At 40.8% G+C, this 23,865-nt stretch overlaps 1 protein-coding gene across 1 annotated transcript in view; it reads right to left on the bottom strand.

Moving 5' to 3' along the window:
* Positions 1 to 13,293: 13,293 nt before the first annotated feature.
* STOX2 (storkhead box 2) overlaps positions 13,294 to 23,865 on the bottom strand; it is a 94,937-nt gene continuing 84,365 nt past the window's right edge. Inside the window, exons 3-4 of the mRNA XM_003792789.2 lie at positions 17,805 to 20,073; positions 13,294 to 14,316 (exon numbers count right to left, since the gene is read on the bottom strand). Of these exons, the coding sequence (XP_003792837.1) occupies positions 14,121 to 14,316; positions 17,805 to 20,073 (2,465 nt within the window). The 3' untranslated portion in view covers positions 13,294 to 14,120. The remainder of the gene's footprint in view (positions 14,317 to 17,804; positions 20,074 to 23,865) is intronic.

A 23,865-nucleotide genomic window follows, 5' to 3' on the forward strand; every position in this document is an offset into this window, starting at 1 on the left:
AGGTGCCTGCCACATTCTCACATGACTTTCAATCTTCCTCCACACAGCTGCATGGTGTGCCTTTCCTCAATTATTTTCCTTCTATTTCTCATTGTTGGATATTTCTTTAACATTTTCCTGATGGGAATTTTTAGGAGGCAACAAACTTCCCTGAAGAAACCTAAACCTATCTTAGAATTGGAATGGCTAAGTCAAATGCTCTATGCATGTTTGAGGCTTTTGAAACATATTATCAAATCACCCTTCATAACTTGTATCTAGTTACTAGAAAACTTATTTTCTAATATATGTAAGGGTCACTGTCAGAAATTTTGCAGCTGGGCCAGATGTAGTGGCTGCTCACATCTGTAATCCCAGCACTCTGGGAGCCCAAGGCAGGAGGATCCCTTGAGCTCAGGAGTTTGAGACCAGCCCAAGCAAGATCAAGACCCCATCTCTACTAAAAATGGAAAAATGAGCTGGGGATCGTGGCCAGTGCCTGTAGTTGCAGCTATTCAGGAGGCTGAGGCAGGAGGATAGCCCAGGAGTTAGAGGTTGCTATGAACTATGGTGATGCCACAGCACTGTATCCAGGGTGACAGAACAGAGTGAGACAGCTCAAAAAAGTAATAAACAACAACAACAAAAATACACGCATACACACATACATACATACACACACCTGTAACTTTGGTCTAAGCCTCCATACCATGGTAATGAATTTTACATGCTGTGATCTTACTATATTTTAAGTTTTATTTGATTATGGGTAAATAACATTCAATTCTGAATCCCAAACAACACTTACCTGACTTTTCTCCTAGTATTTTAGGGATCTCAGGGCCTCTTTTCTTGTCCCTGACCCTCTTCCTTTAATGTTCATTTCAGAGACTTCTGACATCTTAATCTCCAGCCCAAACTCCCCCACCCTTGAGTTTCCAATAGGGCAGCTCCATTTCTTCAGAACCAGGATTTCAAGTCAAGCTGGCATCTGTCCCATCAGAATGTGGTCTTCCTTTCTGTGCCCTGCCTCTCTAGGGGATCTCAGAAGACACACATGGAATCCACCACCAGGCCATTTTCCCTTTCCTCCTAAATTCACGTGTTATGTTCTTGAGTCAGTCCATTGAACTCCAGCCCTGCCAGCTTTATTATGCAAGTTCAGGTCACCCTAAAATCTCCCCTACATTACTTCAGTGGCTTCTGCCTTGATATCCTGCATCCTGTTTCCACCATGCTGTAGCTGGACCACACAGTTCTGACGATGTTTCTCCCCTGCCAAATTCTTTCAAAGGGCAAAGTTAGGTGTGGAAGTGTGCCTTAATAATCAAATGAGAAGATTTCCTGATTCCTAAGTAATGTTAAACACCTAATGCTGCAATAGCAAGCTGAAATATATATAACATATATATATATTAAATGTATATATAAACATAGTATATAAATTCAAAACTAAAGTTTTTTTAATTTTATAATTAATAATAATTCTTAATAATTTGTTTTTGTACGACAGAGTCTCACTTTGTCGCAGTTGGTAGAGTGCCCTGGCATCACATGACGCACACATATATATCTCATATATAATACATTATATATATAATTTTTTTTAGAGTCTCACTTTGTCGCAATTGGTAGAGTGCCGTGGCATCACATGACGCACACATATATATCTCATATATAATACATTATATATATAATTTTTTTTTTCAGACGGAGACTCACTCTGTTGCCCTGGGTAGAGTGCCATGATGTCATCACAGTTCACACTAAAATAAGATAGTTCTGACTAAGGCATTACGGCTGATCGCTGCCACCGAGTCAGCACTAGAGCGAGTTCAGCGTGACAGCGTCAATTCCCGCGCAGGCGCCTGGGAGGTGGCAGGGGACTGCCGCGGCGCATGCGCTCACGCGCTGGGTGCGGTCCTCTCCGCGACGTGGCCGTGCGGCTGGTATTTTCCACAGAATTCATGGTGAAGAACCGCGCAATCGAGTTCCACCATAAAATCACCCCCAAAACTCTCACAATATTTTAGGTAAGTTTACAGTGTTGTGCCTGGCGGCGTTCACAGCCTTCCTGGGCAGACGCCTGCTGGGGTAGAGTCAGGGCGCCGTTCTGAGGTGGAAAACAGGTGAACATTTGGAGTGTCTGCTCTGCTTGCTAAGCCTCACTGATGTTAGCCTTTATTATTATTATTATTATCATTATTATTACAAGCGAATCTGTGTTTGTATAGGAAATCTGAAAATGACAGAAAAGCAGAAAAGAAGCAAATGTATTAACTTGCTGTTATATGAACCAAAGATGACCTCCAGGCCTATTCTGATATACTGTTATTTCCTTTGAACAATTGTAGTTTGTTTTTTGTTTGTTTGTTTTTTGAGACAGAGTCTCACTCTGTCACCCTGGGTACAGCGCCACAGAATCACAGCTCACAGGAACCTCAGACTCCTGGCTCAGCGATCCTCCTGCCCTAGCCTCCCCAGTAGCTGGGACTACAGGGGCCACCATGCCTGGCATAGTTTTTTCTGAATAGAAAAAATAGTTCTTCTATTTTTATGAGTCCACCATGTTGTCAAGCACCGTGAGATGATGTGATTGAAAAACATGCCAAACCTCAAGGACCTTACCTTCCAGCTGGGGACACACAACAAGTCCCCAGAGAAAGGTAAAGAACACAAGAATATAAGAATGTCACAATGGTCATCAAAACCAAGGGTTTCCTATGGAGACCCAGACTTAGGGGATGATTGGAAGCTGGGGTTGGGAGTGGTGGCTCATCTGCAGACAAGGCACAAAGCACTAACTTGTGACCGACAACCTTCCAATATGTTGCATTCCAATACTCATCTTTAATGTTCTGTAGCAAAATTGTGTTGGGAAAATTATTTGTGATGTTAATCCCCTTTCCTCATAAATATACAAACAGTACTTATGATGCTAAATGTTTAGAGCAATGATTTTCAACCAGTGTGCCATGAGAGGATCTTAGGTGTGCTGCAAAAATTTTCAGAGATCATTCATTAAATTGTGAAAGAAGTTCAAAGCAAAGTATATTCTTTTTTTTAACTCTTTCTTTAGATCAGTGTAATTTAAGTGTGCTACAGGAGTTTAACTATAGGTTCAAGTGTGCTGTGAGATTTTAAAAAGGTTGAAAAACACTGGTCTAGAGGAAGATTCCCTATGTATCCTGTCTTTAAAAGGCCAACTTAAATCCCAGTTCTCTGAGACAATGGCACAGAGTAAGCCCTGTGTCCCCTGAACCTTTGAAACAACAATTCCTGTGTCTTACCTGGTATGTAGTTTTCATGGCTTTCCCATCATCTTCACAAGTGTGGAAGTCATGGTGCAGTAGGGAAAGCAGGATCCATCCCCATTTTGGTAACATACCGTAACACTGAGCCTCAGAAGTCACTTGAGTGGTGCTGACTGCCAAATCACACAGTTGCTGAGCAGGTGGGACTGTTCTGGAATCTGGATAGGCCTTGGCAATGGCACCCTGAGCATTTTACAGCCCGGTTGTATCATTGCTTCCCACATGTAGGGGTGATCCCTCTGAGTCCCCTAGAAGGCAATGGTCACGTGTGTTTTACTTCTTTTACTTCGTGTCTCTAGAACTTGCCAGGATGCCCCACAGCCAGGAGGAAAGTTCTGAATCTTTGCTACTTAAAATATCAACTATAGCCATTAAAATATCCATTGTGTATCATGCAAGCATACTAGTATGTAATCTATTGACTTGGATTCCTTCCTCCATATATTAATTAATTTCAGAATTTGGAAAAACAGTATTTGAGGTAGTATCAAATTTATTTTATTCATCTAGCTTTTAAAAAACCCAGTCTACCTACATTTTAAGAAAATGCATCCTACAAAATGGACAGCCTGTTTGGGGGGATGATATCTTTAAAGTTAGTGATTTAAATAATTTTTCTACAAATTATGGTAGGGATTAATTAAGCACAGCATTAATTGACAAGCAGTATATTTCTAGGTCTGGAGGATGTGACTGCAGCTTTTCACTTGATTCTGAAGTTAGCTAGGAAGAAAATTTTAAGTTCTGAAGTAAAGAGTAAGAACAAAAAACGTAGTCCTCAGTTTATGTGGCTATGAACTTGTCTTCCCTACATGATAGCTTTTACTCTGTGGCTAAAGAAAGAAATGACACAACCTTTGGCCACCCCTCCTTTAATCCTACTTGACATAAAGAAATTCTGGATTGTGCTTTATAGAGACTAGGAGAGTGCTTTTGCTCTGGGTAGCAGGAAGTATATCTATTTGCAACTTGGAAAAAAAAATTCATAGGGCTTTTTAATATTCATGAGAAATCCGTAAGTTCCAAAATTGGAGGTTCCTGATGCAGCCAGAAGATACTGAGAAGACAGACAGACTTCTGGTTATGAGCAGACTGCTGAGCTTGTGTCAAGAGAGGATACAGACTCTAGGTGGCTGAGGTAGGTGGATCCCTGGAGTTTAGGAGTTCAAAACCATCCTGAGCAAGAGCAAGACCTCGTCTCTACTAAAACTGGAAAAACTAGCCAGACATAGTGGCAGGTGCCTATAGTCCCAGCTACTTGGGAGGCTGAGGCAGGAGGATCTCTTAAGCCCAGGAGTTTGAGGTTGCTGTGAGCTATGACACTATGGCACTCTACCCAGGGTAACAAAGTGAGACTGTGTTTCAAAAAAAGAAAAACCATAAAAGAGAGGATGCACAGAAGTCATAGCTTATGACCTCCCTTCTGTTTACTGTATTCTTAAAAAGATTTTATTTTTCCATAAACAGTTGTCTGACTTTAAAATACTATATGCTTATTGGAGAAAAACTGGAACATACACAGAACTAAAATTAAGAGGTATATTCTCACCTGGGGGCAAGAATTTCAAGAAGTGTGGATTTAGGCTCAGCGCCTGTAGCTCAGCAGCAAGGGCGCCAGCCACATACACTAGAGCTGACGGGTTTGACCCTGGCCTGGGCCTGCCAAACAACGACAACTATAGCCAAAAAATAGCCGAACATTGTGGCAGGCTCCTGTAGTCCCAGCTACTTGGGAGGCTGAGGCAAGAGAATCGCTGAAGCCCAAGAGTTTGAAGTTGCTCTGAGCTGTGACAGTACTCTACTCTGGGCGACACGGTGAGCCTCTGTCAAAAAAAAAATAAACGTGTATTTGGAAGCCCTTGTTCAATTTACCTGTAAGGTCACCTCTCCCAGTGGGAACTTAATTTTGGAGTCATTTAGTTCAGCCCAGCACCAGTTCCTGTGCTACCAGTACATGAATTCACAGCACCTCAGATAAACAAGCTTTAGGAGATTTCTGGTATTATGTCAACCAGAGCAAAACTTAAGCAGAGATGCTGGCTATTTTTTTTTATCTTAAACTAACCTGAGTATTTGGGAGTAATAGTAGGTAAGTAGTTCATTAGTAGTAGACCTCCCTGGTTAATTTTTTAAAACAGCCATATTAGGGCTACAAAAAGAGTTAGTAATAGTTGGGGACACTACCCTAGGAATATGTGAGAAAGGTTATCAAGAAATCAAACTTGGGGACTTGTTTTAAAAATACGGGGCAAGGAGAGAGAAGAATGAGAAAAAAAATGGAAAATTAGCTGCAGGCAAAAATCTCACAGATGCATAAAGAGAAAGAGCAGGAGGTTGGTGGGGGCAGGGGGAAGGAATGACAAGAAACAGAAAGGAAAACATGTGGCCAAATGGGGGAAGAGAGAAGAAAACTTCAATCAGGAGAAAATAAATTTTTTGTTATACTTTTATAGAACGTTTGTATAAACAATACTCAGCTGTCTTTAGAAGATTTAAGATAATACGTTGTGACTGTGTCATAAACACTCCAACAGCTTTGGGGAGGCCCCTCCACCCAGCCCACAGGGCTGCAGAGCACACGTCCTCAGGTGTCTGCCCAGCAGAGGGACCCCATTCTGCTTGGCTTCTTCTGACCGGTGGCTCGGTGTATCCTCACCTCTTTTAACTGCCCTCCCACCTGGGTAGCAATGCACGTGTCAGCCGAGACCCAGCCAATAGTTAAGGGCTGGGGCCTCTGACGGAGAAGGAATTTGCTCTTTACTGGAACTTGAGTAATTTGATTTTACTCTTTAGACTCCAAACTAACTTCTGTGGCCTCACTTCACTTACCTGACATAATGTATCTCTCTTTGGCACACTTCTAGTGCAGCTCTTTTAAGCAGGTTCTCCTAAAAATGCTACTCAGCCTCTTTTTGTTCTTTTTTATGAGACACTCTGGTATTATGTCAACCCTCACTCTGTCATCTTGGGTAGAGAATCATGGGGTCATAGCTCATAGCTTCAAACTCCTGGACTCAAGTGATGCTTCTACCTGAGCCTCCCAAGTAGCGGGAGGTGCCTACCACCACACCCAGCTAGTTTTTCTATTTTTAATAGAGACAGGGTCTTGTTCTTTACTGAGGCTGGTCTTGAACACCTGAGCTCAAGGCATCTTCCTGTCTCAACTTCCCAGGGTACTAGGATCACAGGTGTGGGTCATCGAGCCAGCTGCTCAGCCTGTCAAGTATAGGTGCCTTTGGCTTTTCTTCAAATTCCTGTAGGGAGCAAAGTGCCCTCGATTAACTATTTGCTTGACAGGAAAAGTCCAGGGCCAATGAGCCTAAAGAGAGAGAATATCCCTAAATCCAAGTACTCCTTCAGTAGGGAAAAGATTTTACAGTTCAGTAAATTATTAAAGTCAGGTAAATAACTTCTTTTCATTATTCAGTGGTTCTCAGAGGAGGAAGCAAGGACTGAGACCACTTAGATTTTCTTTATGGAGGCGACAGAGGGAACCCACTACTCTAAACACTTAAAAATAAGTAAAAACCATTTCCTTTGGAAAGAAAAGATTTTTAGGAACTGTGATCATTCTCTCACAGGAGTCAGAATCTCACTTTCCATCTTCTTTATTTTTTAAGAGACAGAGTCTCACTTTGTCACTGTTGGTAGAGTGCCATAGCATCATAGCTCACAGCAACCTCCAACTCCTCGGCTTAGGTGATTCTCTTGCCTTAGCCTCCCAAGTAGCTGGGACTACAGGCACCCACCACAACGCCCAGCTAATGCTTTCCATCTTCTTAAGTAATTCCTCTGTGGGTCCAGGACATTGGATCCTTCTGAGAGGGACATAAGTTACCTTTCCTTGACCACAGCCACTCAAGCAAAACTCCCAGTATTACTTCCAGTATTCTTGTTCTTCCTAACTTCATGCCTGAAAAAGGAAACCTCTGTACTGAGATAGTTAATAACACATACACAAGGGCGGCGCCTGTGGCTCAAAGGAGTAGGGCACCAGCCAGATATGCTGGAGGTGGCGGGTTCAAACCCAGCCCCAGCCAAAAAAAAAAAACCAACAACACATAGACAAACTTGCACACCTAAAATAAGACTTGTTCTTCAAAGTAATCTCCTTGGGGTCTCTAGATACTTACCCAAAGACATTGCCATTGTTTTAAAAACAACTTTTGGAAGTCTGCTTTGGGGATTGCCTTTACAAGAAAATCAGCCTCAATTTTATAGCTCCATATTACTTTTAACTAAAAATGCAGTTTCCCAGCTTAATCATTAACTTGACAGCAAATCATTTTGGTTTGAAAAAAATGAAGTCTTATTCCCCAAAGACAAAGATTTGCCACAGTGAAGAGAATCAAAAGTGTATAATAGGTTCGGAAGGCAGCGAAACATGGTGGCATTCCCAACTGTGCCAGTGACCTGCTGGAGTATGTGAACAGCCTTGTAGAGTTTACTGGGGAGAGGAGCACAGAAAATTACATGGATCTCTAACCATCATTCTGATTTAAATTCAAACAGTTAGCTAAGAGTGTGATTATTTTCAACATTCCTGGAAAAAAGAATTTTGATCAGAAACTTTCACTTTCAGTTGTTTTAACTGAGAAGCTCTGATCATGCAATAAAGATTTGTTACAAAATCGCATTTAACTGAAGACAGAAATAAATTGACCTCATGTAAAGTAGTTGATCTCTCAAGTGCCAAAAAAAATCCACTTAGACATATAACCAAATGTTATTTAATATCTTAAAAAGTAACACAATCCAAAATGGATATTTCACACAACACTACATAAACAACATGAACACAATTTTACCATATGGAGGGACTTTCAAATATAGACTTACAAAAATCCCTGTCCTTTTTTTTTCTTTTAAGTTATTATACTAAGCATGACAAGTAATCATCATTTACAATATGGTACACTGACACGATAAAAACCATGTTACAAATGTGCTGTTATAAATCAGTAACATTAGGGAAGACATTTCATGAACTGTAATTATTTCATATGAAATACTATACAATATAAACAGAACATCCATCTTGGATGACCTTTACAGCAACCAGAGACCAAGTAATTTAAAATTTTTTTTTCAGTGCAAACACATTTTATTCAAGGCAGTCTTGGCTGCAAAATTCCTTTCTAACATACAGTAAATCCCACCTGCACTTCTTAATTCATTTACCCTAATGCAATTGTCACATTCAGTCACTCAGAGAAAGGTACCTGCAGAATTATGATCCCTTTAAACTTGATGTTTAAATTTAATTCTGTTCTATAACGTAGCATCTGTGTCAACTGCTCTAAGGATTTTAATTTGTGGCTGTCAATACTTTCAAGAAGGTGACTCGGGGGCAGCTTGAGTGTGTGTGCACAATACTGCAGTGTACTGCCCTTCCGGTGTGGAAAGCATGTCACTATCTGGGAGACAGGGATGGAGGACCTTGGAGGGAAGTTAAGGGAGGAGCTGCTGAGTGCCCCGCTTCATAATTGATTTCCTAGAACTGCGGAGGCGATCTCAAGACTCAGATCTGGTACCTCTCTTTGGTGGGAGCTAGGGAATGGGGGTACCAAGGTCAGCCTTTGGACACGGACGTAGGCAGCTGTCCATGGAGCAGCCAAGTGTCTTATCTCACATTTCCAACCTTTCAGAGTCATCATTGCTGCCTTGCTTGGAAACATCTCCTTCCCTAGTTGGCATGATATGTGTGTGCATCCACATTTGAAGCCAACCATATGCGATTAGAGCCTTGTTACTGGTAATACACAATCCCAAGAATAAAGTTTAGTCCCCCCTGAGCCCTGCAGAATTCTGCATCTTGTAGATCATCAACTGTTAAGTCATAGAACAATGGTAGGAACACAGCATTGGGTGTTAGGGGAGCCATCACTGGGACCTCTTTCTAGGGTGCAGCTGCAGGAGAGACAGAGATAAAATCTATCAGGGAGGTACCACTGTCTGCTTGAAACACATAAGGACATTTAATAATGAATTTTCTTCACATATGTAATTTATGAAATGTCTCCTAAATAAAAACCTGTGGAGGAACATATTGGATGTATCCTTAATACTACAAATCCCTCTGGGAGAGAGAAGGGGGTGACAGCTGATGGTTTTTACTTACTTGGCAAAGCTCAAACCAATAGTAATTTCTTGCCTGCCCATATTTTACAACCCAAAGCAAAGCAATGCTTTTCCATAGCTTTTGTGTTCATTTTTGCTGTTATAGCTTCCCCAAGCCCTAAGCACATGCAGAAGAGCACTCAGTGGCAGGAGAGTACTGGATGACTACAACAGTGGGCAGGACAGACCTATGCGGTTGGATCCACTCAAGTCTGATAGCACAACACAAGCTGGTTCTGTGACTGCTATGTGGTGACGGAGAAGATCCCTACCAAGGATCATGTCTCCTAATTTGAGAAAACACTTAGAACTGAATCAGCTCCCTCAGAAACCCGGATCTTCCAAACTAGGGCTCAGGCTAATTATACTGAATTTTTACCGTGCTAAGGAGTGTTGTGAAGAGTACTTTACAAAGTTTTTAATTAAAATTTCTGTTTCACCACCTTCCACTGCCAGAACAGTCAAGTCATGAAAGACAGTATTTTAGCACAGGAATTATGGAAACCCAGCAGGAAACTATACAGGTGTTAAGTCCAGATCGGCTCTCTGACTGCAATGGCAATTTGGGGGATCTGTTGACCTACCACTTCATTAAGTGGTACCAGTCAGCTGTGCTGAGGGGTAACATCCCAGACGCACTGAAATTTTTGAATGAAAATGGACAAAGGTGTAAAGTTGTAGTTTTTTTCTTTGACTTTATTAGCACACATCAGAAAAATAGCATTGTATTTTGTGATTTCTCATGATGGTCTACCAAACAGATAGAAAATAGATCATTGATAGCTGCCACTGTGTTTCTAGGTGATCTTAAGTCACTCCTTCTGTTTATTCTCATTAAGTATGGATATCACAAATATGACTTGCTTTTGTTAACTGTTTGTGAATTCAAATGCTTTGGAAGCATGCTGAGATCCCAAAATGAACTATGCAAAGTCAGCACTGGTTGTTGGGTTTTTAAATCAAGCTCTAAAACTGCCTATTACAAATGGCAAGACTTTCAAAAAACAAACAAAAAAATTCACGATTGTAAGTGTAAGCAATATGCCTGTAATTTGAGCTAAAAACTTTATTTTCAAGTACACTTGGTGGTGGTAAGTGGTTTATCCTGGATAGGATTTTTTTTACAAAACTGTGCCAACCTAAAAAAGGAACGCTTCCATTTCCACTAAACAGGTTTCTTCTCCCCATGGTGACCGCAATCTAATTTAAATTTACATTTTAGAAATGCTGGTTGGGTTATGAAAGAAAGATTTGGAAACAGCTGGTGTTCAGATCACTGTTAGTCCAGATTAACTTTCAATGTATGATTCCTGAACTTGAACTTCTCACCACCGGAGGGAAAAGCAGTGTTTTGTTATTTTTACTCTTTTCTCCTCTTCTATGTGATGGGCACCTCCCCCCCCCCATGCTCATTATGGTCCCCTGAGATGTGCAAAAATATATAATGGAATACATATTATTTAACAGAAGTTGTGGGATTCACAGAACAGGGCTTTTAATTAAAGTGAAGTTTGGGCTCGATTATGGTAGCATGTGAGTGAAGGCAGAAAGGCCCAAAGTGCTTAGAGGCTGGCTGTCCAAATTTCAAGTGTGTCCTCTGTTACTGGAAACATAGAATTCAAATCAGATTTCCATAGGAGTAAATAGCTTGCTACGTCAACGTTTACCAATTGGCTTTTCACCGGAGAACTTTCAGCAGGGATGGGAGGGCAAGGGGGACACAAGAATTTTTAAATGTCCGTTCACTCATAACAAAACCAAGTGCTCTTTCATGGGAAGACAGAAGACAGGATTACATCGGAAAGCCAAATGTGGCAAGAGCAAGCCACGACGATGGAAACGTCATGAGTCCACACAGGCAATCACGACACACACAGAGAACACCATGGCCTGAACATTTCAGAAATTTTGCTTTTCTGAACAATCCACTGTAACACACTGCTGCCATCTCATCAAATTTATGGAGGTAGTTATATGTAAAAATAAAATTACCATAAAGTAATATGCTGTATCATAATAATACATAAGTGTGCAAAATGCCGACAGATGTGTTGACCCTTTCAAGTTGAATGCTACACAGAGATTCAACCAGATTCGGTTTTGTAAACCTTTCCTTGATAAACTCTAAGACTGGGTAAGCAGGCATGTAACACAAAACTATGCTTTTGCTAGAGGAAAAGGGTTTTGGTGAAGCTTGGTGAGGGCCCTGGGCTTGGGCACTGAGAAAACCTCACCATCTTGGTGACAACTACCTTAGGTCACATCTGTGATGTGCTTCCCACCATTACACCTCCCCTGCTGAAGAATCATCATTTGATTTGGATGGGAGTGTTTCTACTGGAACATCTGCTTACAGGTACCATCTTTAAAAGTCCATCACTTCTACGCTAATGGCTGGTCTATGGGAGTTTTTTGTTTGTTTTCAATCATGTACCCCATGGCAACGAGAAAATGGTATACACATTTTATTTGAATAATGTCTTCTTGTAAACCTGGTTTTTGTGAAATATCAATAGATTCCTATTTTAAAGCTTCTCTTAAAGGTAAATGCTTTCCCTTTCCTGTTCACACTGCATTGGCTTCTTTCAATGGCTACTTTTCAGAGGATCAACTAGAGGCTGATGTCTCATTCCAATGGTGATATTATTCATGAACTGATAGTATGATAAAAATTTGAGAGTAAGTTTTCAGGAAAAATGAATTTAGACAGAAAAATTTAGTAACTGTACGGTGTAAAGCTCCCCAAGGAAAGAGACTATAATGCATTAGACACATCGTCATGGTTCCTTCCGGACACACTTAAACAATGAGACAGACAATGCGTTTCTGATCAATCCAGGCAGGCTTTGGGGGAAAGAAAGCATGGGCCCGAGAAGTTTCACTGTAATAAGCACAAAAAAGAAATTTCTACCAAACTTGAGGAGTCCGGTTTGGCCCAATGCAACTTTCAAGTAACAGAAAAATCATGAGGGAGTATTCAAATGCTTCAAGAATTAGTCCAACTGTGTATATGACTGCATTCTTTAAACAGATGGCTAGGGATTAAACCTAATACAGAAACAGAAGTGTCTCACAAATTCTATGCCAATTACTAAAATCTGAGGTGAAAATATTTTAGATTTATTTTTGGATATATATATATATTTTTTCTTCTTTTTTAATGATGTATGGCTCCAAACAGCACATACCACTAAAACTAAGGAAAATTTCATGTCTCTTCCACTGTTCTCAGAAAATAAGATAAGGTAACTCTGAAATGTCTCTTTCCCAGAAGATTGAAGCTGAATTGTAATCCCTTCGCTGCTGAGTTGGCGTCTTTGTATTCAACACGACATTGTAAACTAAAGCAAAAAAGGTTAACAAACCATTTTGAAATAAGTTGGGCTAGTAACTATACATCCAACCTAAAAATGCCTCCTGAAATTGGTTACAAAGTATCTGTAAACATTACTCTGGCATAGTTCATGTATGCATAATTGTTATTCTCATAAATTTTAGGGGAGTACAAATTCTGATTATTCCACACTAGCAGAATGAGTGCATTCTGTTATTCATTATGTGGGCACATATTTATTTCTAATTAAAAATTATTTTTAAAGTTTTCTCTATAGATATCTTCCCAGGAATAAAAGGCCTGAAGTTCAACTCTCCCTAAATTTGCTCTTTCCTATAACCACTAAAAATTATCTCCCACAGCCTAATTTAGGCATTCTATTTAAAACTACTAAAATAGATTTATGTCCTTCCATTAGAAAGAATAACATCCTCAGGCCATACTCTTCATTTGTATCACAAAGAACATTTTTCTTTTAAACAAACTAATTATTATATCTATTATAGTAAGTTAGAATCGCCATAAGTATCGTGAGGAGGAAATTACTTTCCTTCCATATTTGATGAACACCTTTGAAAAGTCCACATTACTTCTTCCATCACTTAGCGCTGTGCCCCAGCCAGAATGGGAATTCCCTTCCTTTGTCCACTTCAGATTCAAAGCCCTATATTCCTGTTTGTGATTATGGAAGGTTAAAAACCAGACAAGCATCTGTTACACTGGAAAACAAAATCCTGACAGCAAACACTCCCAGTATTTCCATCGCGACCGCTTCGCACACACTTCCATGGGCTCTTGCGAAATAGCGTCACGAAAACGCACAGTGACAAATGACTGGTGCATAAACAATTCACACACAAAGGGCTGGGTCCCTTCTACTCAGTTTTGGCATATGGTTTCCCTCAAGGTGGACCCTTGCATCTGACATTTTGTGGTGGCTTAAGTTTTTATTTTTTGGAAGTGTCAAGGATCAGTTCTGTGGCACCATTTAACCACAGACTGGGAGCAACACGCATCTGTGGCATTTTAAAATGGAATTGGCAACTGCATGACATTGAAAATGCATATTACACTTACAGTGTCTAGACTTCCCTATGTGTGCTCAGATACAATTAGTGAAGCAAAGTATACATATCACCCCTACTGCTAATTCAGTTGCTACAGAGCCATAAATGTGAAAAGCAATACTTTGAAATAAAGATTTTTGTTTTCATTTTTTTTTTTTTTTTCCCCACTAGCCTACTTAGCAGCACAGTTTAAGTAAACACAAAAACTGTGGTTGAGATGCTTGTCTTTCCAAAGATGTAAACATCAGTCCCAGTGTCGTAAACTTTGCTGTCAAATGAGACAGAAGTTCTGAGGCAGGATGACTGTCACACACTAGTCACAGAAGCTTGCAAGCAGTTGGAAGGTTTCTGTAATTTGTCAGCTTCGTTCGTTGAGGGGTCTGTACTCGCTCGGAAGTTGAAGGCGGGGGCGGCTCCACCATGGGCCGGGCTCAGGGCAGGGTTCTGCCGGCGGTTACTTTCCACAATGCTTGATGTGTTGGAAGCCAGACTCTCCCGAGTACTAAAAGAGTAAAAAGGGTTTGTTTTGTTTTGTTCTGAACATAAGTAATTCTATATTGAGCCCCAGAGGAAGAGCAAATGATGTCATTAATGGATTTCCTCTGCTGGGTCAGAATGTCATATCAATATACATCTTGGCTGATTACGCACATATGCTCCTCCGACATGGGCTCCAGAAGCTTCCATAGACATGGAGTAATTACCAGCTTGCTAAGTGAAGAAAGGGTTTTTAAACAGCTAACTACACTTGGAAATGTCTTCCTCTCCTTTTTACATTCAAAATCTGAGGTGATAGCTATCACGGTTCATTTTAAAAATGAACACTCATAAATACACCTAAGTAATGATTTCACTTTGGGCTGGAAATTCACTGGCATAACTGATCCCAAGTAAACTCAATAATTTTACCCTAATGATTCCATTTTCATTCTGGATTAGCAGAATTTGACTGTGGTTGACTCAGAGCATGTCACTGGCTAACTTGCCTCACTGAGGAGAATAAAATTCGTTTTAAACACTATACTTAGATGGTTTCATATTTTTACACTTTAGTTAAAATACATTGTTTTCAGATAAAGGACCTTCGATTTTTCTTCCATTCACTTGTGAAATGTACACTGATATCTGCCCTCCCTTTAGAAATGTTTCCTTTTTTCCTAAAAAGAATTCTTATGGAAAAGAGGCTTTTAAAAGCTTCATTATTTTGATTTCTCTTTTAATTTTTCTAAGCTATAAATACTTGAATCTGGCCAGCACTCTGGGAGGCCGAGGCAGGTAGATTGCTTGAGCTCAGGAGTTTGAGACCAGCCTGACCAAGAGTGAGACTCCATTTCTACTAAAAACAGAAAAACTAGCTGGGCGTAGGGGCAGGCACCTGTAGTCCCAGCTACTCCCTTTGGTTGGGTCTTAGTTGTTCAGTGAATTATTTACTTGAAGATTCTAATAAGTGGCCTGCTTCAAATTCCCATCTCACAATAATAGAAAGGTACTGGCGCTTGGCTAAAATACTCCTCATGCCAGAGAATAAAACTCTAAGTCAAATATTCTCCTTTGCAGAATGTTCTCATGCATCAGTAAGAAACTTAGTGAATTTACTAACCTGTATAGAAAATAAGTTATCTTTAAACCAAAGGATACTAAATACGAAAGGGATTAAATTAAAAATTTCTGTAGATTCTCTAACTGCAGGAAATTTATGGGTGATTATACACACACACACACACATATATATATTCATGTAGAGAAAATTGTACCTAATATCAGTGGACAGATAGGTGGCTAATGTGTGAACAACCTTTGCCTTCTACTGTGACATAGCATTTAACTTTAAGTACATTATTTGAAAAATAAAATAAAATAAACTTACTTTAACAATTAACCCCAGTTAAGAATATATAGGAATATATTCCATATTCTGCACCCTAAATTTAGAGATAATAAAACATATTCTGTGGTGATAGTGGTTCAACCATATGATGCATATCTCTTCATCTCTCCAAACCAAAAACACTTTCAGTATTATGAAGGGGTAGGTTTTTATTTTATTTATTTATTTTTATTTTTGAGACAGCGTCTTACTTTGTTGCCACTGGTAGAGTGCTGTAGCATCATAGTTCACAGCAACCTTGAACTCTTTGGGCTCAAGTGATCTACCTGCCTTGGCCTCCTAGAGTGCTAGGATTACAGGTGTGAGCCACAGTGCCAGGCAGGGGTAGTTTTTAGAACCCGTTAGTACTCCCACTTTAGCAACTCTCTTTGCAGCTTTCTGTCTGTGGAAATCCAGAGCCCAAGAGGGCCAAGTGAAGGGTTTGAAGGTGGCTGTGCAAGAAGCAAGCAGGTAGGTAGTCTACATAAAAAGAAATGAGAACAAAAAGAGACAGGCAGGTAAGCCACGCCTTCCATCAGTGATGGCTTTGAACTTCTATCATGAATGGCAGGCCTTTGGTTATGAATTGAAGAGTGGGGGGGAAGAGTAGAACAGGAAAATAGGGGGTAGCTAACATAAAGGGGAAGATAAATTAAGATTTGATTTGGGCTAAAAAATCATTCAGCAAAAATGATTTCTTAGTAGAATGAGTACATGGCTCCCTGTGTCCTCTTTGGGGGCCGGCAGGGGATACCTGCAAGTTGGTCTCTGGCATTTTCACCAGGGCCATCTCTGGGCTCTCTTCAGACTTTCATGCACATGTTAACTTGGAAAAAAGGCCCCATGGCCAAAATAATAATTATCATCATCATCAAGAACTACCAGCCCTATATGAAATTAACAAAGGCCTGATATGGAATAAAGTGATTAATGATTCCCAATTCTGATTTGGGGATGCTCTGACCACAAATTATCAAGAGATACAGTAAAATTATCACAACAGAATTGATTTGAATCCTTAATGATTAAAATAAATGTACAAAGTGCATAATGCTGAGTACTTGTTAAAATTTTAAGTACTGCAAAACGTTGGGAATTGCAGCTGATGAGAAATATCAATGTCTCAGTAGTATTTCTGCATCTCAGAGTCACCAATCTGGAGTATAATTTAGAAGAAGAAAGAGAAGAAAGAATCAAGTTCCCTGTTGCTCTCTGAGGAGAAGGAAGAATTAAGGAGAAAAAAGGAAGATGCATACTCTTGTTTCTTAACTCAGGAACAACTTCAGTGCTTTGGACATGACCATGGGGCAGTGCAAACCCTCTGCTGAATGAGCAGCACCTGCTAAGAAGAAGGAACTGTGAACAGACCATCTAAGGCTGCAGTTCTCAACCTGTGGGTTGCGACCCCTTTGTAACAATGAAAATACATTGGGGATTAGGAAAAGGTTGAGGTCTGGAAGTGTCAGTTCTGCAGGAGGAGAAATAAAAATGCTGGCACCTCCTTAGATCTAACAAGGCACAGGCTCCTAGCCATTCTATAAGGGGAGCAAGTTTCTATTTCTCTGTGGATACAAGAACAGTGAGAGGAAGGTGTGGGTGCAAAGGGCCAGTGGCATAGAAAGCAGGGATCAAAATGGCAATAAACTTCTAGATATGCTAGAAAGATTTTAAGTTCTGCTATTATGGTCTCAGTAGAGGGCACCCCCCCATTATCAATCAGTTTACTCCCAATCCCTACCCCCACTAACTATTTATTCTACTTAGAAAGTTACTATTTTCTGAACAACTTTAAATGGGAAAAACCTTTCTCTTATCTTGGTGGCAATTATGAACAAAGAAAAAAATACAGGGAAATGTTGATCTTAGTTAGATTGGACTGATGCAAATTTTAGGGAAGGAGCCAACCCACCAGTCCAGATTGGTGATCTCTACAGCTGCAGAAACTTTTTTTTTTCAATTCCTGAAAAAGAAGTTAGAAACAGGTTGTTAACAATGTAACTCATTCAATTCTTAACCCTCATTCACAGAACTGAGACTGTGAAATCAGAAACTTTTCAAGTGATTTGCATAAAGCCCCAGGCCCTGATAGGTGTATGTGTATGCACAGTGACACCTCTCCCTACCGTGGCGAGTTGAATCCACTGTCCACAGTGATGCTGCTGCTGTCCATGCTGTCAAGCCGGGCTGAATGGGTGGCTCTCTGATTGCTGCTGCTGTCAGTTTCTTTTGGAGCAAGAAGGGTGAGGTTCTTCTCAAATTTCCTCTGCAAGTCTCTTTCCTTCTCCCTCTCTAGGAGCCACTGCATGGTCCCTACATCATCTCTATTTTTCTCCTCCTCTGTGTTCTTGTTTGCCCCTTCCTCAGAGTCATCATCATCAGAGACGTTGTAATAGTCAAAGGATGCTTCCTGGTTCCCTCCTGACTCCTGCTGACGCTGGGAAGCAGGCATGGCTTGTGCTGCCGAGGTCCCCAGGGAAGGTTCCAGTTTCTCACATCGGCCTGGCAGTGTGTCAGTAGGTGTCTTCGGGTGAGATTTGAGGAGGGACAGGCTTGATTTGTGATAGCTATTTACAGACAAGGTGCTGTGAAGAGGTTTGAACAGTGTGTCTTTGCTGAATATCTCTTTTCTTTTGTCCAAGCTGCTGGGCTCAGTGCTGCTGTGGTGCTGGACAAGGCGGCCGTTGGCAATTCCTTCAGCCATTCCGCCTGAAGCACCTGAGCCCCCACCTAGCCCTTTTGGTGACTCCTCCTTATGCCCTACAGGCTCCCTGGAGGAATGGGGGGTCTGCCTATCAGATGGGGACAGCTTTTTCACCCCTTCTGCCAGGGTCAGAGCATCATGGTCCTCCTTATTTTTCCCCAGAGGTGATGGTGCTGTGAGCACCGTCTCACTAGAGGTGTTGCACTGGAAATAGTCATCTGTGGCTGTTTTGGTTGGACAAGAGTTGAGTTCACCAAAGGATGGCAAACTCTCAGGTGGTTTTCCAGGCTCCAAAAGGCTACAAGCACTGGAGGGTTCCTTGGTACCACTGACTATTTCTGGAATACACACGTCTTTATAGCTTGTGGATGAAATGTGAGCCCTTGGATGACTAATGGCCTGTGCAGGCCTTAAAGTACTGTCATCAATGTAGGACTGGCTGGGAGTCTGGTCATCTTGGCTGCAGCCTTCAGCAAGGTCTTCAGGTGTCCCTAGAGAAGAAGCACCCAGAGGGCCTTTGGAGTTATCCATCGATCTGGACCTCTCCTTGGCTTTGTTGGATCTCTCATTCCTGGACCTTCGGTCCTGAGTATGGCTGTGACTTCGGTGCACTTTTGAGTGGGAGCTTCCCCTGGAAGGTTCAGGAAAAGGCATCTCAGTTCTCCTTTTGGCCAATTCACCAGACACATCCCATTCTGGCGTCATGGGGAAATGAGACTCAATCACGTTGGTGTTGCTGTGCATGATAAAGTTATCTCCTTTGTGTTCGATGATGAAGCAGCCCTCTCTGGGTGCCCTGGTAAGAGGGTCGCAAAAGTCATACTCTCTTTCCCCTGGGATATCCAGATGGGAGCCTTCTGAAGGGTCTCCTTTAGACACTCGTGTCTTGCTGTGGGACCGAGACTTTCCGTGGGACTTTCGATGAGTCCTACTCTTTTTACTTCTTCCGCTGTGATGGGCAGAGGACCCAGCTTTACTCCTCTGAGCTTTTTCTTCCTCAAGCTTTTTCATGAGTGCCGTGTGCCTCATGACATTCTCCACAGTCAAATCAGGATTAATCCGCCTGATGATCTCCATTTCCACCTCCCGGGGGATAGTAGTTGGTGTGTCCTCATCTCGCAGGGGCCACTCCTCAGGAGGAAACTGAGCAGAAAAATTGGCCAGCTGTTTGGTCTTATCTTTTTTAAAACTTAGCCGGAACAACTTGAGCCCAAATTTTTTAGATTGCTTTTCACTATCTTTAGGTTTTGAGAGAGTTTCTGTCTTGTAAGAGAAGTTGACAGTACTTTTGCTCTTTTCAGTGGGTGGCACCTGGCAGAGAGAAGGAGGGCAGTAAGGGTCTTTGCAGTCCTTGGCAGGTTTCCTCTGCAGAGTTGACGCGTGCATGCTATGCATGTCTTCTCGGCAGCAGTGGCAAGAGTCGCAGTGGTTTCTGGGCAATGTTCTTTCCCTGACACAGCCTGAGGCAGAGGGCGTCACGGTTCCAGGCTGTGGAGAGGTGCACTGAGACCTGTCCGGTATCCTCTCATCCAAATGGTACCATTTACTGTTAGTTCTTATGAGGGAAGGAGTTATGAAGTAGGTTTGTGGGGTCACAATGAAATAGCCATCTGGAGTTGGGTAGATTTTCCTCTCCCGCACCAGCGTGTTCAGCGTGTGCCTCAGAATCTCTTGGCTTGGAGTTGGAACACCTTAAACAAACAAAACGAGAAAATAAAAACCATGCTTGTGAGAATGAAGAGAGAACATGCTGTGAGTTCCCGACTTTCAGAATCCTGTTAATTCTGGCAAGTAAAAAGGATTCAGACAAAGGTGTTCATCAAGTCAGTGTGAATCCTCATTTTCTCTGGTAACTCCTAGAGTACTTATTGCCTCTAGAAGGAGAAAAATATAAAAGTTGGGAAGACAGATGGCGTTAGATTGCTACTGTTGTTATGAAGCCTTTACTGAACGAAATTATGAAAGACAGAATATTTTTAGGTGAGAGAAAAATGAAAAATGTTTTATATGATATGAGATAAATATACATAAAAGGTTTTTTCAATAAAACCAATGAGAGGCCAGGCTCAGCATCTCAAACCTGAAATCCCAGCACTCTGGTAGGCCAAAGAGGGAAGATCTTGAGCTGAGGAGTTCCAGACCAGTCTGACCCTGTCTCTACTAAAAATAAAAAAATTAGCTGGATGTTGTGGTGGGTGCCTATAGTCCAAGCTACTCAGGAGGCTGAGGCAAGAGGATCTCTTGAGCCCAGAAGTTTGAGGTTGCTGTGAGCTAGGCTAAAGCCACTGAATGTGCCTAAGCCTGGGTGACAAGAGTGACAATCTGTCTCCAAAAAATAAAAAATAAATAAAACCAACAAAGGAAGAAGTTTTAAAATAGCTACATTGGTGTTGATAAATAGATCTAACATATATAGAGGCTACTAGTCTTTGGGAGCTACACGATAAACTCATTTTTTTAAATCACGTTTGCTTAATAAACTTATAAATTACATAAAAGGGCAACTAGATCTACTCATTGCTAATCATATACGCTCTCATTTGGAAATTATCACCTTCAGTTTTGAAACTGACTACAGCACTGGTGAAATTCAGGTGAGAATGTTGGACCTTTAAGTCTGAAAGATGGAGGTGGTTTTTGTAATTTCAAACCAAAGAACCCTAATAAATAAATGCACTAATGAAAGCTCAGACACTGTATATCTGTTTGATTACTAAATCCCAACTCTGATATTTCCTAGATTGGAAATGAAAGGAAAAAAAGACACTTCTTTGTACAATGCATGGTATTGTTTTCAAAGAGTTTTGTGTTTATGTTTATGCCTTGTCTACCTCAAAAGACAGAATTAAGAGTATAATTTTTTTTAAGAGACAAGGTCTTGGTCTGTTGTCCAGGATGGAATGCAGTGGCACCATAGCTCTCTGCAACCTTTAACTTCTGTGCTCAAGTGATCCTCCTACTTCAGTCCCGAGTCGCTGGGATCATAGGTGCGAGCCACTGTGCCCAGCAAAAATATAAATCCTTCTGAGTGTATAAATCATCCAGACTATACTCCATTTCTTTTATTTCTTGAGTATTCTCCATTCCTCAATGCCAGGCACAGAAAGAGTGATATGGTGGTACTTCTAAGATTGACCTGAATGATATAGTGTGCAAAAGGGACTGGCTGAATCATACAAAACTGCTAACATAGAAGCAAGACTGAAACACAGAGACAGCAATTTCACGTGATTCACCCTAACATGATTAAGATGGTGCAATGTGGGGGCTTGGGTTCCAGTGCCAGAATGCTGATTGAAACCCTAGCCCTGTTACTGCTAGTTGTTGTCATTGGTTGAATTATGTCCCTCCTCCATTTGTATGTGGATATCCTGACCCCCAAAATACCACTTTCATACATGAACTTATTTGGTGGAAGGGTCTTTACAGAGATCAGTCAATTTAAATGAGGCCATTAGAGAGGGCTCTAATCTAATACAGTGAAAGTCCTAAAAGGGGGCAATGTGGACACAGAGAAAGGCACTGACTACGTGAAGGGGGAAGCTGGCCCAAGGAGAAGGGCCTAGAGAAGACCCTTCCCTCACAGCCCTTGAAAGGCTGGACCTGCTAACCCTCCTGACATCTTGATTTGGGACTTCTGACCTCCAGAACTACAAGACAGTAACTTTCTGTTGTTTAGGTCACCAGCAAACTAACAGAGCTGGTGTCACCTTGGGCAGCATAACCTCTCTGAGCCTCTGTTGACTGTCAACCAAAATGTGAAAAGTAACAGTTCCTACCATCACAGCGCTGATGCAAAATGAGCCGAGTGTTCATAGAACAGTGCCTGACACATGGCAAGCTCTTGATAAACATCAGCTGTCAGGACCCCTGGAAACCAAGGTTACCATCGAAGAACAGTGCACAGCAACAGAAAAGAACAGGGTGAGCTGAGAAGTTCTGGCTCCCCCAATCCTCCCCAAACTACAAAAGTGGGAAATAAAGGCATTAAAAATGGCTCGGAATTCTCAAGAGAGAGAGTCTGTGATATGAGGTTAAGTGATACACTCATTTGTGTTACATTCTTCAGGACCACGGTATAAAAGGTAACACTGTTCACAGATAATAGCATCATTTAATTTCTGACACACATGGTTTCCTTTTGGTCTAACAATCTTCAATACTCTCCTCCTTCTTCTTCTTTTTTTTTTTTTTTTGAGACAGAGTCTCAAGCTGTCACCGTCAAACTCATGGGCTTAAGTGATTCTCCTGCCTCAGCCTCCCAAGTAGCTGGGACCACAGGCGCCCGCCACAGCACCCGGATATTTTTTGTTGCAGTTTGGCTGGGGCTGGGTTTGAACCCACCCCCCTCAATATATGTGGCCAGCGCCCTGCTAACTGAGCTGTGGGCGCTGCCTAATACTCTTCTTTCTGATAAGTGTACACTTGTTTTTATACAAATAATTTTAAGACAGATGTAATAACAAATTTCTTTTTAAATTTTTATGATACTTTGTGTATAAAACAAAAATAAATTTAAATAAATTTTAAATTTTTATGATACTTTGTGTATAAAACAAAAATAAATTTTAAATAAATAAATTGCACACACATGCAATTCTTAAGTATCATCATAAAACAAAAAATGCTTGCACAAAAGTTAAGCAACTTGGAAGAGCTTCTTGGTAACAAAGTTTTTCCAAAGACTTTAAGGTTCATTTTTAAGAATTCACAATTAACTAGCTTGTCATGGCTTTAATAAAGGAAAGCTGAAGTATAATTCATAAAAACAGCTATTCCTATAAAATAAACGTTTAATTGTATTATAGAATTTGCTGGCTGTAGGCCCTCCAAATGATGATTTTCTGATAACTCACAAAGTTATACAGAATTATGTCTATAATGTAATCATCTTACTTACATTAAGAACAAGTTCTCTGGTTGTTTTCAAAAAATGAAATTAAAGTTTCCATAAAGAATCTATATTTTAAGTTTGGTTATGTCTTGGATTTTTAGGTATATCCATCAAATAATGTTTAATTTGAAAAAACAAACTGGAAAGTTTTTGCTCCCTGTCCAATCCATTTTCCTTATTTCCACTCATGAATTTTCAAGGATTTACCTGAAAGTTGCTGATGTTTATGATTACTATTTTATTAAGCCCCCGTATAGTGACTGATATTTATAACTGTCTATGAAATCCAGGGCTCTACCAGGCATATTGCCATAATATGGCATATTCTATCACTTCCAGACTTTAATCCTAAAGTTCATCAAGCATTTGGAGTTTGAAGACTTAAAAAACAAAGATGAACTTCACATCCTAATGGGGCTGACTTGACCTCTGTCCTTTTCCACATCTTCCAAAGCAAAAAGATATTTAAAAACACTGTATGAGAATGTGATGTTACTTAGACTGACATATTGCTTTAGTCCTGCAAATCTGAAATCAGTCAGGACAGAGCAGGTGTACATGATCTGTACGGTAACATTCAGATTTTTTT

The sequence above is a fragment of the Otolemur garnettii genome, unplaced genomic scaffold, assembly GCF_000181295.1.
Source record: "Otolemur garnettii isolate 467f Iridium unplaced genomic scaffold, OtoGar3 scaffold00061, whole genome shotgun sequence".
Classification (NCBI taxonomy): domain Eukaryota; kingdom Metazoa; phylum Chordata; class Mammalia; order Primates; family Galagidae; genus Otolemur; species Otolemur garnettii.